Source organism: Oenanthe melanoleuca, chromosome 1 (assembly GCF_029582105.1).
Source record: "Oenanthe melanoleuca isolate GR-GAL-2019-014 chromosome 1, OMel1.0, whole genome shotgun sequence".
Taxonomy (NCBI): domain Eukaryota; kingdom Metazoa; phylum Chordata; class Aves; order Passeriformes; family Muscicapidae; genus Oenanthe; species Oenanthe melanoleuca.
In genome coordinates, this window is record NC_079333.1 from 108,417,804 (window position 1) to 108,434,390 (window position 16,587).

A 16,587-nucleotide genomic window follows, 5' to 3' on the forward strand; every position below is an offset into this window, starting at 1 on the left:
TTATTTGAAGGAAAAAGTGCTACAGATAAAGACATTTACCCAGATTTCTGTGTCATCCCGGTATTGCAGAGGTGCAGGGGGATTATAAAATTTAAAAAAAGAAAAAGATGTTTTACAGCCAGAGTAGGATTTTGCAGGGAAGAAAAAAAAAAAAAAAAAGGTGAAATCCTGACCAGCCAGAGATCACAGAGCAGCTCCATATTCTTGGGAAATGATGTTCTGACTAGAAGCCAGCACAATAATGCTGTCACAAAAAATGCCAAAAGTCGTGTAAATTTGTGGTGAGGGGCTCGTCACTTGTAAAATTGTGGAGATAAAATAATTAATCTGCTGTGCCTGCCACTGGGTCCATTTCATCTGGATGGCTGCATTTCATCCCAGGCACACAGAGAAATTGGCAGGGTTCAAAGGAGAATGACAAAAAATAACAAAAAGGGTTGAAAAGGAGACCTACAAGATAAGATTAGGGAAACTGGGTATAGCTGGACTGGAACAAATTAATCTATATGGCAGGAGGGAGGATTTAGGTTTTAAGTACAAACCAACCTTTTGTAGCTTTAAGAAAAGTTCAGCCATGGAACAAGCTGCCAAGGAAGGTTTTAGCCTTACCATCACTAGAGATACTAAAAGGCAGGAGACCATCTGTCAGGGAGAGTTTAGGGATTAAAAAAAAAAAAAAAAAACAGAAAAAAAAATGCACAGCCTTAATTTAAGAATTGAGCCAAATAACCCATTCGTGACTAGACTTTAATGGATTAGAAATGGCAGAGCTTCTCTTTTGAGGGGAAGTTCCTGGATCTCTCCACTCTGAAGATTGCCTTGATCACATAAACCAATACAAGGGATTTCTGCTGTTTTCAGATTGAGAAGGATATTTGCATTTAAATGCTTCCAGGAGATAGATGTCTAAATATTAATTTCACCATATTGATAGTACACTCTCTTTTTTCCCATCAGGCTTTGAACACTCATATTGAGCTAATATTGAAAAAAGAATTATGGAATGTCCTGAGCGGGAAGGGACCCACAGGGATCATCAAAGTCCAGCTCCTGGCCCTGCACAGACATCCCAAAATCCCACCCTGTGCCTGAGAGCATTTCCCAAACACTCCTGGAGCTCTGGCAGCCTTGGTACCACTGCCCTGGGGAGCCTGTATAACAAATTGTCACCTTACTTTTGTTTTTTCTGTGGGACCCTTTCTTCCCACACCTCAGCTCCTCTAAGAGGCACTCAAGGCAGTCCTGTTAAAACTCCTGGAAAATCCAGGTGCCCCTGGGTTACCACTTCCCACCAGTCATCTCCACCAGCAGCAGATTTGGGAATCAGTGTGGCCAGTGCTGATTACATCATATCCTTGTTTCTCTCTCAGATCTCCTAATGAAGTTGCTCTTTGGAATTCTCTGAATTCTGCTAGAGCCCTTTCTAAATAACATTTCTAAAATATGTTATTAATGTTCCCAGGAGCTGAAGCAAGTGGGGGCAATGGTTTGGACAAGGCAGGTGTTGTGCATCTGAGCTCCTCCAGCAGCTGTTGGGGAACCTCGTGCACTCCTGGTGATTTGTTGATGTTCATTTGCTGTTACTAAGAGAATCAGCTCAGATGGATATTGGGAATTAGGAATTGTTCCCTGGGAGGGGCTGGGATGGAATTCCCAGAGCAGCTGTGGCTGCCCCTGGATCCCTGGCAGTGCCCAAGGCCAGGCTGGACATTGGGGCTGGAGCAGCCTGGGACAGTGGATGTTCCCTTCCTATGGAAAAGAAGAGCTGAGCTTTAAGAACCCTTCCAACCCAACCCATTCCATGGCTTGATTCTGTGATCCTGTGACATTGCCAGGTTGCTCCAAACTCTGACTGAGTTGTGGGAGCCTCTGCTCTGGGCATTAATCCAAGGCTCATTTCTACTTTCTGTAAAACCTCCACTTCCCCACTTCCCCCACAGGTTTGGCTGTGGGTTGCTTTTCTGTCTTTAACTTGATAGACTCCACATTCTTTGCTGTTCTCCTTGTGTGGGCATTCCTGTGCTTTTTGATGGCTTTTGCTTCCTTCTGTTAGTCTCCTCTGTGTTTACTTCCACAGGTTATTTTATGGTCCAGGCAATGATGTGAACTAAGGATTTCAAAGGCTCAGGCAATTGTTCTGATCACTCAGCTGTAGGTTATTCTCATTTGGGATAATCTGGCAGCAATTTGGAGCAGAGGCAGCATGGATGTGTCTGGGGAGGGTGTGGGTGTCAGTGGTGGGAGCCATAACCCCATTTCCTGCAAAATCTGCTGCTCTGAATATTCTTCCATGTCACCTATGGGGACTTTGGGACTTACAAGCACAGATATCCCCCTAATTTAAATATTTCTTTCCATTACTGGGTTGCTCACAGTTAGGCAGAGCTCAGTGAGTGTCTGAAGTTAAAAGACCCACATTATCCCTGGAATATTTAACTGTCCTCCTTCACCCATCCTGGTTGAATCCAATTCCTCTTCCCACCTCAGCCAAACCCAGATAGGTCTTTGAAAAGTGTGAGTTAGTGATAAGAAAAGAAATTAACAGCTGTCACCTTGGATATGGGCAAAGGATGAGTGAAGAGCAAGACTCAGGAGTGAGAAAGCTGTGCTGGGAACATGAACTGAATCAGTGTGCAAACACATTCACATAAATAGGAAATTGTCTGACAGGGCCAGCCACAATTATTCCAAATTTCATGCCAGAGACTGTTTCCTCATTATGTTTCACTGTACATTAGGGCTGTGTCTAGAAGATGCACTCTGAACTTCACATTGAAGAAAAGCCCTGCTGCTGAAAGTGCCATAATTCATTTACTAACAGCCCCTGTTGCTGTGCTTCAATAATGCCATCATTTTCTCTGTCCCAACCATATGATTATTTCTGTTGTGGAGGAAATTTAAGTCCAAGGAATGTCAGATCAAATATAAAAGCCTAGTGCTTACCCATAGTTTTTATTCAATTAAGTAGCCATTACAGAGCTCATGCTGTTTCAAATGACATAATGCAGAACACAAATGCAGTCTTTTATTACAAATATATGTTCATCTAAACAAAATGGCACCAAAACAATCCAAAGCCATTACAATTTTCAGATTATTAAGCTTAGGCTATTATTATATGGTGAGCAGTTGCTGTGAAAGACAAGTGGGGGAACTGGGGCCTCCACAAACCACACTTTGAGCACAGCAGTGCTGTTGTTTGAGGTTTATTTGTGAAATTCTTAAATGCAGAGGAACAAAGCTGATTTATAAAAATAATGCAAGCAGTGAGCTGCAGCTTGGAGGATGCTGACTTTGCAGGTGATGAAAGTCATGCCTAGGGCCTGGACCTGACAAACAGAGGTGCTACAGGCAGGACCTGGGCAGGATTTAGGTGTTTCCCCCCAGATGAGTTCTAAAACACTCTGTGCTTCCCCACCCAGTCTCAGGCAGCTCACAGGTCATGTTTGCACATGCTTTCTTCACTGCCCACAGGATTTCTCCTGCTCAGCATCCCTGTAACCAGCATGGGGCCAGAGCTCTTGGCACCACCACTGAAATGGTGCCCAGCATCACAAGTGCCTTAACCTGCAGAAGGTTTTTCCTTTTCCTTTGTAATCCCACAGCTCTGCAGCTCTCCAGCACTGCTGCCCTGATGGGCTTCTGTGGCAAGGACATGAGATCCCTCCCTGCCCTCCATTCCTGCCCCCTGCTCTGGCTTTCTGTTCAAATTTGACTAATGATTCATTTGTCCCTTGCCTGGTGATCAAACCCTCTGTGGAAGGTGGGAGAGGAAGAAAAGAATCCCCCTGGGCAGAGCTGGGAATGACACCTGGATCTGTCCCCCCTGAAGGAGTGAAAGGCTGGCAGGCTGTCACCACTCACTTCCCAATTTCAGACATGTTGTTGTAGCTGCTTTTTGTTGATCCAAAGCTGGGCTAACACACCAACAAAAGGGCTCAAAGCTGAATACAGAACAGTGCAAATGGACACAGGAAGCCCATTACAACTTACTCCTCAAATTCTGAAAATAACATGGAAATAAAGAGATGGCACAGGAACAGTTGTTGATTATGTAGAGACTGAAAATCTGCATCAAGAAACAGAGTTTAGACAGTCGGTTTCTATTTTTACACACAAAAATCAATCCCAAACTTCCAAAGGTATTTTGTGTCTGGTTTATTATTTTCTTTCCATAACAGTCAATGCAGTCCAAGATCTCTGAATGTTATCATGCAAAGAGGAAGGACAGGCACAATTTCCCCACTCAAACCACTTTATTGACACACTTGCAAGACAAAAATAAACTGCTCCCTGCTTCCTACACCCCTCATGCCAGCTTCTGTCTGCAACTTTTTATTATTTTTTTTTATTACTTTCAGCTCATTACAAGAAAGTCATTTTATTTTTCACATTTTGCTGGCAGCTGGAATTCTCCAAATGAGGGAAGCAGGGCTGAGAAGCATCTATCTCATCCCTCAGCAAAAATCCCTGCAACATACGGTGCTGTTATGACTCTGAGCTTTAGGTGGAGAGGGAAACAGGCATCTGGGCTGGGTTCATTTGTAACGCTGCACTTGCTGGATTAATATGGAAAGACAGATGAAGGCAGACACTTTAATTACTTCACCCTAACTTTTTATTACAACATCAAGTAAAATGGTGAGTTACAGAGGATAATGGGCGTGAAACATCTGGGATGAAGTCGCACACAAGCTCATGGGTCGTTATCTGCCAATGGGGTTTTAAATATTGATAATTTCTGTACATGCATCTTTGTGTTATTTCTGATCTTCTGGATAAATCATCTCAGGATTACTTTGTTCTGCGCTGTGAGGTAGCTACTAGGACTGGGACCCCGCTTTTTTCTTCTGGAATTTTCTGAACTGGGACTGTATCGCCACGGCCGCCCGCTCTGTCTCTGGCGCGTCCATGTCTATGTCAAACTCCTCTTGGACCTTCTTTTGCCCATCTGCTCAGAGGAAACAGAACAAAAACAGGTTTTTCAGATAGAGGTAATCACTGAACAGCACAGGTGGAAAATGCTGCTTCTCTTTCTTCCTAAATATCGAGGTAAAAGCTCTTTCTCCCTTAACCACATCTGGCTCTCAGTTTTAAGACCAAGGAAGAGGCATCAGTAGACACAGCCATGGCAGTAGAGCAGATTCAGGGGGGGAAAGCCTGGCTCAAGTTTCATCAAACCCCTCCCAATAACAGAGTTTGTGACAGCCCATGGGGAGCTGGGCACTGAGGAGCAACATCCAAAGGGTGCTCAGGTCTCAGCCAGCATCTGGGCAAGTGCCCCCCAGCCCAGGGAGCCAACAGGGACTCCTGTGTGCCACCCAGCAGGGAGAACTTAAAGGTCTTTTCCAGCCTAAATTATTCTATGTTAACTCTAAAAAAAAGGCAGATTAAAATATTTCAAAGCAGAGGCATTAAGACCCTGTTCTTATCACACCTCCAACACGACAGGAAGAGCTAATACTTCCCAAGGCTAATTTCCATCCTTTCCCCTCGTTTCCTGCCTCATCCCTTCCAACACGCACAGCTCTTCCCCTTTGAATCATTTATGTCCAATCTCTCCACCACTGTGCTGCTTCCCTCACTTCTCTCCAGGCTCTGCTCTTGTCTTTCATCCTCAATCCTTGGCTCTTTGCCTTCCTTTATTCCCAGGCCCCAGCTTTCCCTTCAGCTGCATTTGGCCTCCACGTGGACAACCCAGCTGACTCTGCTGAATTTTCCTTCACCCACCTATGAGCTAAAAGTGCAGCCCTGGGAAAATTCCTGCCCTGGTTTGCAAAGATAACCCTAAACTGCCTGGCCTGAGTCAGTGGGAGCACATGTTTACCCTGCTAACCTCACCACAGCACCGAGTTTTTCACCATAAACTTGTTTGTTAAACTCACTTATGTAACTGTGGTGTGCCAGCAGGCAGTGAACGTCACTCCAGCAGTCTGCAGGGAGCTCTGCTCGGGGGAATTCACCCATTTTGAACCACTTTGCCTTTAATTCCTGACATTAATACCTCCAGGATGCTCATCCCCAAGTGCTGCTAATGCAAATAAAGGCAAAGCTTTCAATGCATTATTAAAATGAAAAGAGACTTATCCCCATTGCCTCTGTCCTGCACACTAGGAAACAAAGATGCCACTCCATGATTTTAGCATGAGTCCTGCAGAATTCCTTGCCTTCACTTCTTGTTCTTACCCAGAACTCAGTTTTTGTGTCCATTTTTATGAACCACTTTCAACTGAGAAAATATTTAAAGGGAAGGTTTTGCAATATTCCATATTGATTTTATTTTAACTACAACAATCAAATAAATGCAGCCATGTAAGAGAATGTAAGAGAAATGTTCACTTAGTATTTTGTTTTATTTAGAAAACATTTAAGAAGAAAGATGAAAATGGAAGAAGAAAGAGAAAATCTGGTAAGAACAGCTTGAGAGCTCACTAAGTTTTATTATACAGGCTAATGAAAAGCTAAGCTATCAAAACAAAGATTTTCGTGGAAGAAAATCAATCCATTAACTTTATGTCATTAAATCACAGAATCATGTCATTAAATCCAAGAATCTGCATGGTTTGTGTAACTATTCAAGCAATACAACCACCCTAAGTACAGGAATACAATTATAGTTTAATTTCCATGGGGAAAGGGATGTGAAGGTCGGAAGTGACACAGCCAAGGAGAAACTGGAACTGATTTGGATTTGGTATTTATGGGTTAAAGGCAACCTAAGAGTAAAAGTGGAGTCTATCCATTGATTTTAGCCTTTCAGTGCATTAATTACTGTCCTTTGGAAATGCCAGTTGGGAAAACCAGATGGGTGGACGAACAGACACAATTGGGTTTGTACCTCTTGATGAAATCTGGCTTGTACAGCTCATTTCCTATTACAGCCAAGTTTTAGCACTATCTTCACTTGCAACAGTGACTCAGCAATCTCATGTTAAGACTTAAGAAAATGCAGCATTTAGTGTAATGTGTCTCTAGAATTTCCAGGACACTTAGATCTTTGCTTGATGTATATCATCATCACTGCCTAAAAATCAACTGTAATACAGTAATTTACAATATATCTTAAGGTTTGACTTCCTTTTATTTTTTTTTGACTCACTGTTGTTAACATCAAAACCAAAATTCAATATGAACTCTTCCTATATTTCTGTTTTCCTATCACCACTGAGAAATGGTAGGACAAGAAGTTTTCAGCCATGACTTAGACTTGTAATTAAGAAATTAGAAGTGTCCAAAAGGGCCAAGACATTCATAGGAATAATGAAGAAATACATAATTAGCAGATGGTAGGGAAATATAATGATTACACATATGTGCATAATATACATTATAAAACAACGTGAATTATCTATATATAAATATATATGTATGTCTAATGTGTAATTTTGTATAATAATGTATATCTGTATAATTTTCTTTCTCTCTATGCCCATATTTCACTTTTTTATACATGCATGGTCCATCTACATTTGCATACACAGAGAACACTACTTTTTATATGTATGTATGTATATATATATATATATATATATATACATATAATTGCACAGACATATTTGCTTAGAGAGTTTAAGTCCTGTGTTAGGCTGAAAAGAGCTGGATTGGGTATTTCCCAAAATTTGGAAGTGGATTTTCTTGGAGTTCTCCCCAAACCATTTGCTATTGATACCTGTCACAACACAGATACTTTGGCAGATGGACTGTCAATCTGGAGAGAAAATTCAGTGGGGTGCCAGCTCAGGCTTTGTCTAAGGGAGTAAAATTTTAACTTTTACCTTGAGCTGCTTTCCTATAAGCAGCCTTGTGATTTAAAAAGTATCACACCCTGAAAAATACATGGTTTTACTGGTTAGGAGCAGGAGTTCCAACTCCCTCTTGAGAGAGGAGCTGGAACCAGGTGATCTTTAAGGTCCCTTCCAACCCACACCATTCCACGATTCTACAAATTAAGAATTAACCAATTAATTACAATGAAAACCCAGCCTGGGCTCAGGACCTGCACAGATTAGAAATCACCTCACTGCACTGATAAAAAACCCTAAAAGGCTTTCTGCACCCTTCCTGCTCCATATGCACCCATGCCACACTAACTTTTACCTGTCAGTAGTTGTTCACCTATCTCAGGCGTGCAGGCTGTTGGATTTGAGTCCTCAAATCATTAAATTTCTGCAGAGAGCTGAAAGCAAGCCTGTAGCAATGCTCCTCTTTCATGCACCGTCTCCCAGTCCTGATTTTTCTTTCAGAAGGGATAATTAGCTTGGAAATGGTCTGAAAACCCAGGAAATTCTCACTCTCAGCAGAGCACAGGTAAGCACTGGCACAGGTTTCACTCCTGGAGTTGATTTTTCCCTTCCTGCTGGTGGGGGCCAAGCATCCTGATAACAAACCACCCTCTTCCAAGCTACCTTTATGTGGGAATAAAGGTGGATCAGGATTCCCTCCCCACCCTCTGCCACACACACAACCTTTTGTTGGTATCTTCACTTTCTAAATTACATGATGATTCCTTCTACATGGATATCTGAGGATCCCTACACCCACCCCCATGAGGAAATGACGGAAAACAAAACTGTTGTCAGCAAACTTAAACTCAGGAGCTTCTTGTGATTTTACAGGATTCAGAGATGGTTGATGAGCCCTGGCCTGCACTTTCTGCTTTCAGAGGGAGGATCTGCTTTTGTTAGCACCATAATAAATAACCCCCCCACCCCTTCCCACTAAACTCAGCTATTTCAAGGCTTTCCCTGAAAGATTTCTTCATACTTGGCTGCACTCTCCTGAACACACCCTGACAAACCAGGGCAGTCAGGCATGTCCCTGCTGGGCTCTGATCACTGCCAACAGGGGAGGTGAACAACCCCACACCACCAGTTGCTGGCCACAAAGAAAGACTGCTCCCCAGTGAATTTTCCAAAATCATGTTTTTAACCATGGACTGGCTCTGGTGCCAACTGATCAGTGTGATCAATTGTGATCAAATGTGAACAAATGTGGGACAAACTCCTTGGAGCACACCATGGACTGCTGCTGACAAGGGGCACCCACATCCCATTACACTGCAGGGCTGAAGTCAGACACAATTTATGGGGTGCAGGCTTTCCCTCACCACAGGCAGCACTCATCCCAGCAGGAGAGCCTGAAGCAGCATCTAATGAGCTGCTTTCCAAGTCTCCCATCATCTTGCACTGTTGCAGCTGAAAAAAAAAAGATCTGTATTCCCTTTCCAGATGAAACACTCAGCATTAGAATGCTGTCTCCATGATCTGCTACAGAGCCGCGTGATCCATGGCAAACACTGGATGGATAATGAAGCTGAAGGAAAACAATAAAATCTTACACACAAATCTACCCATCAAACTCTAAAGAAATGTGGTGCAAATGTAATTATTCACAAATGTGCCTCCAGCTATTTCTTTCATTTACTTTTCAGCTATGAGGTAAAATGAATTGTGACAACGCTGGGAAAAGGAAACATTGCTTATTCCACGTGGGCCAGAAGTTTAAAGCACAAAAGATGTCTTTTGTGACATCTGAACTCAGCCTAAACAGACCAGTCCTGCCCAAAACTGCACAGGGAAGGGAAGAGGTTAGTGGGGTGGAAAAAGGGACTCAGCCTTTATTCTCAGAAATTCCCACCTTCCAGATGAAACAGAAATTGCTTGTCACATTCTGGATGTGACAGAATGGAACACATTCATAAAAGCACTGCATTTTTCAGGGGCTAAACTGCAGCGTTTGGGAAAAAAGGTTCAATGGAGTGTGGGACAGAATCACAGTGCCCTGTATCAGGCCAGAAGCAGTTTTGTGCCTCAGGCAGGATCATTACCTCCCACTGCTCCAAAGATTTTTCAAGCTGTGACAATCTTTATCCCAAGCTATTACACCAGCCTGGCCAATGAGGCAGAACAGCCCCTAATTAAAGAGGACCAAAATGGGCAGGAATCACATGGATGTTGACATCCGTGTGGAGCATTATCTTTATGTGATGGGAAGAGTCATTTTGTCTGCCCAGACTCCACAGAGAACCAGCCAGCTGGAGAAAACATATGGATGCTCAGAGCTGTGGAGGCCACACTTAACTCCTCACAAGCAACAGTTTTAAAAGCCAAGAGTTGATGTTGGCCATTCTTTCCCCTCTGTATGTCCCTGAGGGTGAGAAAGTACAAGACTCATTTTTTAGGGGAGTTACAGAATTATGGAGTAGCCTGGGTTGGAAGGGACTTTAGCAATCATCCAGTTCCACCCCTGCCATGGCAGGGACACCTCCCACTGTCCCAGGCTGCTCCAGCCCCAGTGTCCAACCTGGCCTTGGGCACTGCCAGGGATCCAGGGGCATCCATAAAATTTCTGGACAAGCTGTTACAGTTCCTCATTAAGCTCACAATTCTCTCTCTCTTCCCAGCTCCTTCAGGCCCTGCAAGGCCACCCTGAGCTCAGCCCAAAGCTTCTCCTGTGCAGGTGAACAATCCCAGCTGTGCCAGCCTTTCCTCCCAGCAGAGCTGCTCCATCCCTCTGCTCATCCTGCTGCTCCTCTGGGCTCTGCAGCAGCTCCAGCTCCTCCCTGGGCTGGGGCAGGGCTGGGGCAGCAGAACCTCTCCCTGTCCCTCCTGTCAGGGAGTTGTGCAGAGCCACAAGGTCCCCCCTAAGCCTCCTTTTCTCCAGCCTGAGCCCCTTCCCAGCTCCCTCAGCCCCTTCCCCAGCTCTGTCCCTGCCCTGGACACCTCCAGCCCCTCCAGGGCTCTCCTGCAGGAGCCACAGCTGGACACAGCCCTCGAGGGGCTCTCAGTGCCAGCACAGAGGGACAATCCCTGCCCTGCTCCTGCTGGACACACAATTCCTGAGCCAGCCCAGCTGCCAGGGGCCTTCCTGGCCACAAACATTCCACTTCTTCATTAACAAGCACGGAGTTTTTCTCTAATTAGAGAAGGAACAACAATAATTTTCCTTCCTGCTCATTAGAAGTGCTGCAGGGTGAGATGCTCGTTCTGTGACCAGGACTCCATCCCTAAAGCTGTTCTTGTTTCATCACTCCAAAGGAACCCAGACATTCCAGGGCCGCCTTCCAGAGTCCAACCTCCCTGTTCTGTTTGTCAGGAAAGAGGCATCAATGGTGGGGAATTACAGCTTTACACAAGGGATTTTTGTTTTCATGTTTTTGAAGGTGGAAGATGCTGGGGAAGTGGAAAGTCCACAAAGGAACCAGCTCTGAAACTGAAAAGCAACCCCTGGAGCTCAGCAGTCTCCTGAGACTTCAAAAGCTCCATGTGAAAAAAAAAAATAAAGGTTATCATTAATGATAAGACTAAATGTAACAGCTATTTTTATCTGAACTACACCAACTAGCCCCAGAATATCACTCAAAGCAAGCCAGAAATAATTAATATCACTTGATTCCACTGTAAATTACAATTTGGTATAAAGAACACGACCTTATTAGGCAACCAGAATCTTTTATTTTTCAAATTGACCTTTACTCTCAGAATATGGTGTTGCTATCTCAAACTCAAAAAATTAGTTTTGCTGTAGAAAATAATGGTTGTTCTTCTATAATTTTAAAAATGTTATTTCAGCATGAGGCTTTTGAAATGTCTGATTAATCTTTTCTTTTTCCTAGTTGTAATAATGTTTGAGAACAGGAATATTATTTCTGACATAAGATAAATGAAGGAGCACAAAAAATATGTACATTGGGGTAACATAATGGAACAGAAAGGAATAGCAATAAAATTCAGTTTACAAAAATTGCATTCCCAAGTAGATTATAGCCAACTACAGATGAATTGATTTTGCTCAACAATTAATATAGAGACAAATATTGTTTTTCCTTAAATGCTAATATTATTTAAGCAATCATTCCTCATCTTCAAAGTAATTAATGGATCACTGCCAGCCTTTTAAAATGGTTTACAAATGCATAGCTGATGCATAGGTAGGCACATAATTCATGGGAGGCATTCTGGGAATGAAACCAGAGGCCCTAATTCACATTCCTGTGTGGAGATCAAACTTTGTGCAAGTTTAACTGGAAACCTAGTGAATAAAAATGGCCATTTCAGCTCTAGAATCTCATCTCTTACCAGCTAAAGCTGTGTCTGAGGAGTGCTAAGCTGCCAAATTCAGTGGGAGCCTCTGGGAGCTGAAAGGAAATGGTGCTGGGGATCAAGTGCTGGCACTGACACAGAATCACAGAATTTCCTGAGTTGGAAAGAGCCACAAGGACTGTGGAGCCCAGCTCCTGTCAGGTCCCTGCTGAGAGGAATGTTGCATTTGTCTTTACAAACAAGCTGTGGGTCTGCTAGTGCATAAGACCAGCACAAAAAGATAAAAGAAACAATGGGAAGGACTCCACTGATTGATGAATGGAAAAAGATGTTTGTCTTTACAAACAAACTGTAGGTTTGCTGAAAATTGAAACTGGATATTGGAAGATGACAGAAGCAATGGGGAAAAACTATGAACTGTATAAGAATTAAAAATTAAAAGGGAGAGTTGTACATTAGAGGGGAATCTCAGGTATCAGGTGTTCTGGAAGTCTGTGCCTCTCAAGTACCTCAGCCAGTGGGAAACAGAGAGGGAGATGTGGCTGGGAAATTGGGATAAAAAGGAGGCTGCATCCTCCAAAAATTTGAGAGATCCCAGGGGAATGCCCCATGGCCTCTCCCTTTATTCAAATAAAGTAAAAAGGACTCCTCTGTCTCCTTTTTAAATATAAATCTCTGGTGTTTGTGGATTAATTTTCCTGGCACTGTGTCCCTGCAGAACGATGCCCCACCAGCAGGGATAACACACCCAGCCCCAACCCAGCCTCTCCTCCAGGTCAGGATGCCAAGATCCTCTCACAAATTCTGCCCAGAGTTGTGGGAGTCTCGTTCTGCAGCTGCCTGTGAGGCCCCAGCCAAGTTTTAAATGGGAATTGTTACAACACGGTTTTAATTTCCTCTGCCATTTCCAGTTCTCATTTCCCCAGTTAAACACTGTGCCTTTAACCAGCTTTGCTGTGGAGGGAGCTGCATTTCAGCAGTGCATGAAGCAAGGTGCCCTCCTGACTCTCCCCTCGACTGCTTGATTAATATATGATCAGTAATTTCCCTATTATGGTAGCATCCAGGCGCTCCCAGCCCGAGCCGGGAGCCCTAATGTGGTTACAAATGCAGAACAATAAATTCTTTCCCCTCCGCCACCCCTCAGTGCTCTGACCTTTGCAAAAGTGTCTCCAGCAATAACGTTTAAAATAACAACTGGAGAACTTCCTCAGGGCTACCTCGACACCAGCACATTATCCAAGGTCCCAGCAGGGCTCAGGCATCATCCACAGCTTCCCTAAACCTCTGAGAGCTGGTGCAGCCCCGGGCACGGCTGGGATTGCCCAGACAGACTCTGCCAAGGGACTGTGGTGGTGATGTGGGACCCCTGGGGGTTGAGGGAAATACAGTTCAGCCCTTTTGATTCAAGGCATGCTGCACCACTTTCCATCAAAATCACGTAAAAGGCTCTAAACCCATTTTCTGTGGTTGCCCCCAGCACTTCCAAACACTTTCCTGCTCCAGACTGCAAAGGAGCTGCTTCACAATGGGCTGGCACTCCCTGTTAATTGTGGGGTGACCAAGGGTACCTGAGAGCACTCAGGAAAACACAAAATGAGAATTTTATCTACCAGTGTGGCACTGTCTCCTTTGGCTTTGCTTTCCAGGGATGCTCCCTAAAGAGCAGCTGGGGAAGAAGCTCGGGGAAGTGGCAGCAATCACAACATGCCACACAGGAGTGGCAGGAAAGGGGGATCAGATCCGTGCCTGCCAAAGTGACAGGAGCTGGGGAAGGTGGCACAGGTTACAGAGCAAAACCTGTCAGTCACAGAAAGGAGAGCAATCAATCAAAAGCACCGTGATATGGAGTCAGAAGATGTTTTTCCACACACAAAGAGAAGCCAGACTTTGCCCTGCTCATCTTCAAAGTGGAAAATAAGGGCATTTTCTTGGAGTCACTGGATACCAGCATATCTGTTAGCAACTAATGAGAGGCTATTTTAAGTTTACAGGGTAATTTTAATAAAAACTGCTTTATGAGCACTTGGAAAGTCACAGTGAGAAAACACTCTCCTCTTGTAAAATCCATCACAGATTTTAATTACAAATGACTTAATCCCACACCCAGAGGTGCACAGCATAAGGTACAGGAACTGAGCTTTGCTATTCAATATCACATTCTTAAGCAAAGGAGATATTGCAGAGAAATTGTTCCCTGTGAGGGTGGGCAGACACTGGCACAGGGTGCCCAGAGCAGCTGTGGCTGCCCCTGGATCCCTGGAAATGTCCAAGGCCAGGTTGGACAGGGCTTGGAGCATCCTGGGACAGTGGATATTCCCTTCCTGTGGAAGAGGTGGTTGGAATGAGATGAGCTTGAAGAACCCTTCCAATCCAAACCATTCCATGATTCTATTTCAGTATCTTCTAAGCCTTGTAAATATTATCAGTAAGAAGCACTCACTTTACTGCACAGAAACAAACAACTTTAATAATGGCCAAAGAGTGCAGCTTTTATTTGCACAAAGGTGGGCATTGCTCCATGATGTAATAGGTAATTAATTTAGCACAATCACAGCACAAAAAAGCCACTCCTTTAATACATGGTCCATGGTTTTTTTTAATATCTTGTACTACTTGCCAGTTTGGGAGTGCTTGTGGAGGCAACTAGTCAGTAACTGGAGAATTGGAAATAGAAGTGGAGCTTGTGAGGGTAAAAATGACCAAATGAAGTACCTGGAGTCCTTTACTGACAGAACAGAATTGTCAGAGGGTAAAAACAGGCTGGGATGAACAAAACTGCTCTAAGATAGGTTTAGGAGAGTGTTTGGCAAAACAAAGTTTGTCACCCTTCCATAAAACCAAACTCATCCCTTCAGGAGAGCCCCAAAGATGTGATGGATGTAAAATCCAAGCTTCTGGAGCAGCTCCAAAGTAGTTCAGCCTGCAAAGACCAGGATGCTCTGATGGACATCAATTTAAAATGAAACTTGGCCTGCCAGTGGGTCTCACATGCTCCTGCATCACTTGGCTTTGTCACTTCTGCTCCAGCATAGCCAGAGTGCTGGAGAGATTCAGTCTGACCAGAAGTTTTACTGAATGTTCCACAAAATGAAATTTTCTCACAAAAGGTACAGAATTTTAACATCCCTGGCTCCTGAAAGCAGTCACTCAGCTGTAGTTTTCCACCATAAAGTAAAGAAATCCTGTTGCAGGAGGGCTGGTTCTGGGAAATTTCCACTGTTTTCTTTTGCTTGGGCTGTTACCCGAACAGAATCATTAATTTGAGTTTACCATGTCTCCACTGAACGCAAAAAGCCACATTCTCTGTTTATTTCCCCTGCAGGCTGCCTTGCTTAACTTTCTTAGGAAGAGAGGAGGGGCTCCTCAGAATGTAGGATAGCACTGAAACAGCAGCACAGGGGAGATAAATTAAGGTCCAGGGGCAGCATGGCTCTGCAAGAAGATGAGAAGGAATTAAATGCTGGAGGGTACTGTCAGTGTGTTCCAGGCTGTCTTGCCCAAGAGCCACTTGCAAAGCCATGTTACATGTTCTGCAGAAGCTCATTAAGCCAAATATTTCAAAACCAGATTCTAGGTAAAAAGCTCTGGCCGATTCCTAGGGGGGGTGGGAAAAAATCCTTAAGCTAACTTAGAATCATAGACTCATTTAGGATGGAAAAGATCTTTGAGATCATCAAGTCCAGCTGTAAAGAAAGCCAAACTTGCAGGTGTTTAGAAATACATCAGTGGAGAAAAGCAAGGATTCCAAGGGTGCAATTCCAACATGTTTTGGACAGTGTGAATCTCACCCTTGAATCCCCTCCCCAGACTGGTGAGCTCTCTATTAGTTGTAAAGGCAGCTCAGAGGGACTGGTTCAGGTGTAGATATTGTTCTTTAAATGAGTTCCATTGCCTGAGCCTGAGTGATGCTTGAACTACACATTGAACTACAATTCTACACTAGAATTTCAGATGAACATACTTATCTTCTATTTCATGAGAAATTCTTTCTCACCAAATGAATTATTTAGCCCTTCTGAAAGGTACTACACTGAAACTGCAGCAGCTAAGAAATCTTATTTGCTCCAGGAAAGAAGAGAAGAAAATAAAGGTAGGCACACCTTCTCACACAACTCCATCCATGTGCTGTGATGGAGAAGGAGAGAACAGCTCACCTTCAACACAGGGTCAAGAATGAACATTTGTTCCCTCTGCTGAGAGAGCCAGGGAAGCTGCCAGTCCTGCAGCTGATCTGGATCCTCTCATGCTCCCTCAGGAGCTGACTGAACAGTGTGCATACACTTTTCTTTTTATAGAAATATAGTTGAACAGACAAAAAAACCCTGTATCAGCACCTCTGGCTCTCCTTTCAATTTAATTCAGAGATAGTGAATTTTTGTGTACACTGTGTGCCTTTATGTGTACATCAATAAGACTCCTTCTATCCCTCTAATAAGGGATTACAGCTAACACCACGACAAGCAATATCAAATGCTTCATGTGAACAAGCAGTCAAATGACAGTTTCTGTGAGAACTGTAATTGAATTCACCAGCTACAGCAAA

At 43.7% G+C, this 16,587-nt stretch overlaps 1 protein-coding gene across 1 annotated transcript in view; it reads right to left on the reverse strand.

Moving 5' to 3' along the window:
• Positions 1-4,143: 4,143 nt before the first annotated feature.
• The window catches only part of PCP4 (Purkinje cell protein 4), a 47,958-nt gene continuing 35,514 nt past the window's right edge, over positions 4,144-16,587 (reverse strand). The window contains exon 3 of the mRNA XM_056486104.1: positions 4,144-4,951. Coding sequence (XP_056342079.1) covers positions 4,824-4,951 — 128 coding nt within the window. The 3' untranslated portion in view covers positions 4,144-4,823. The remainder of the gene's footprint in view (positions 4,952-16,587) is intronic.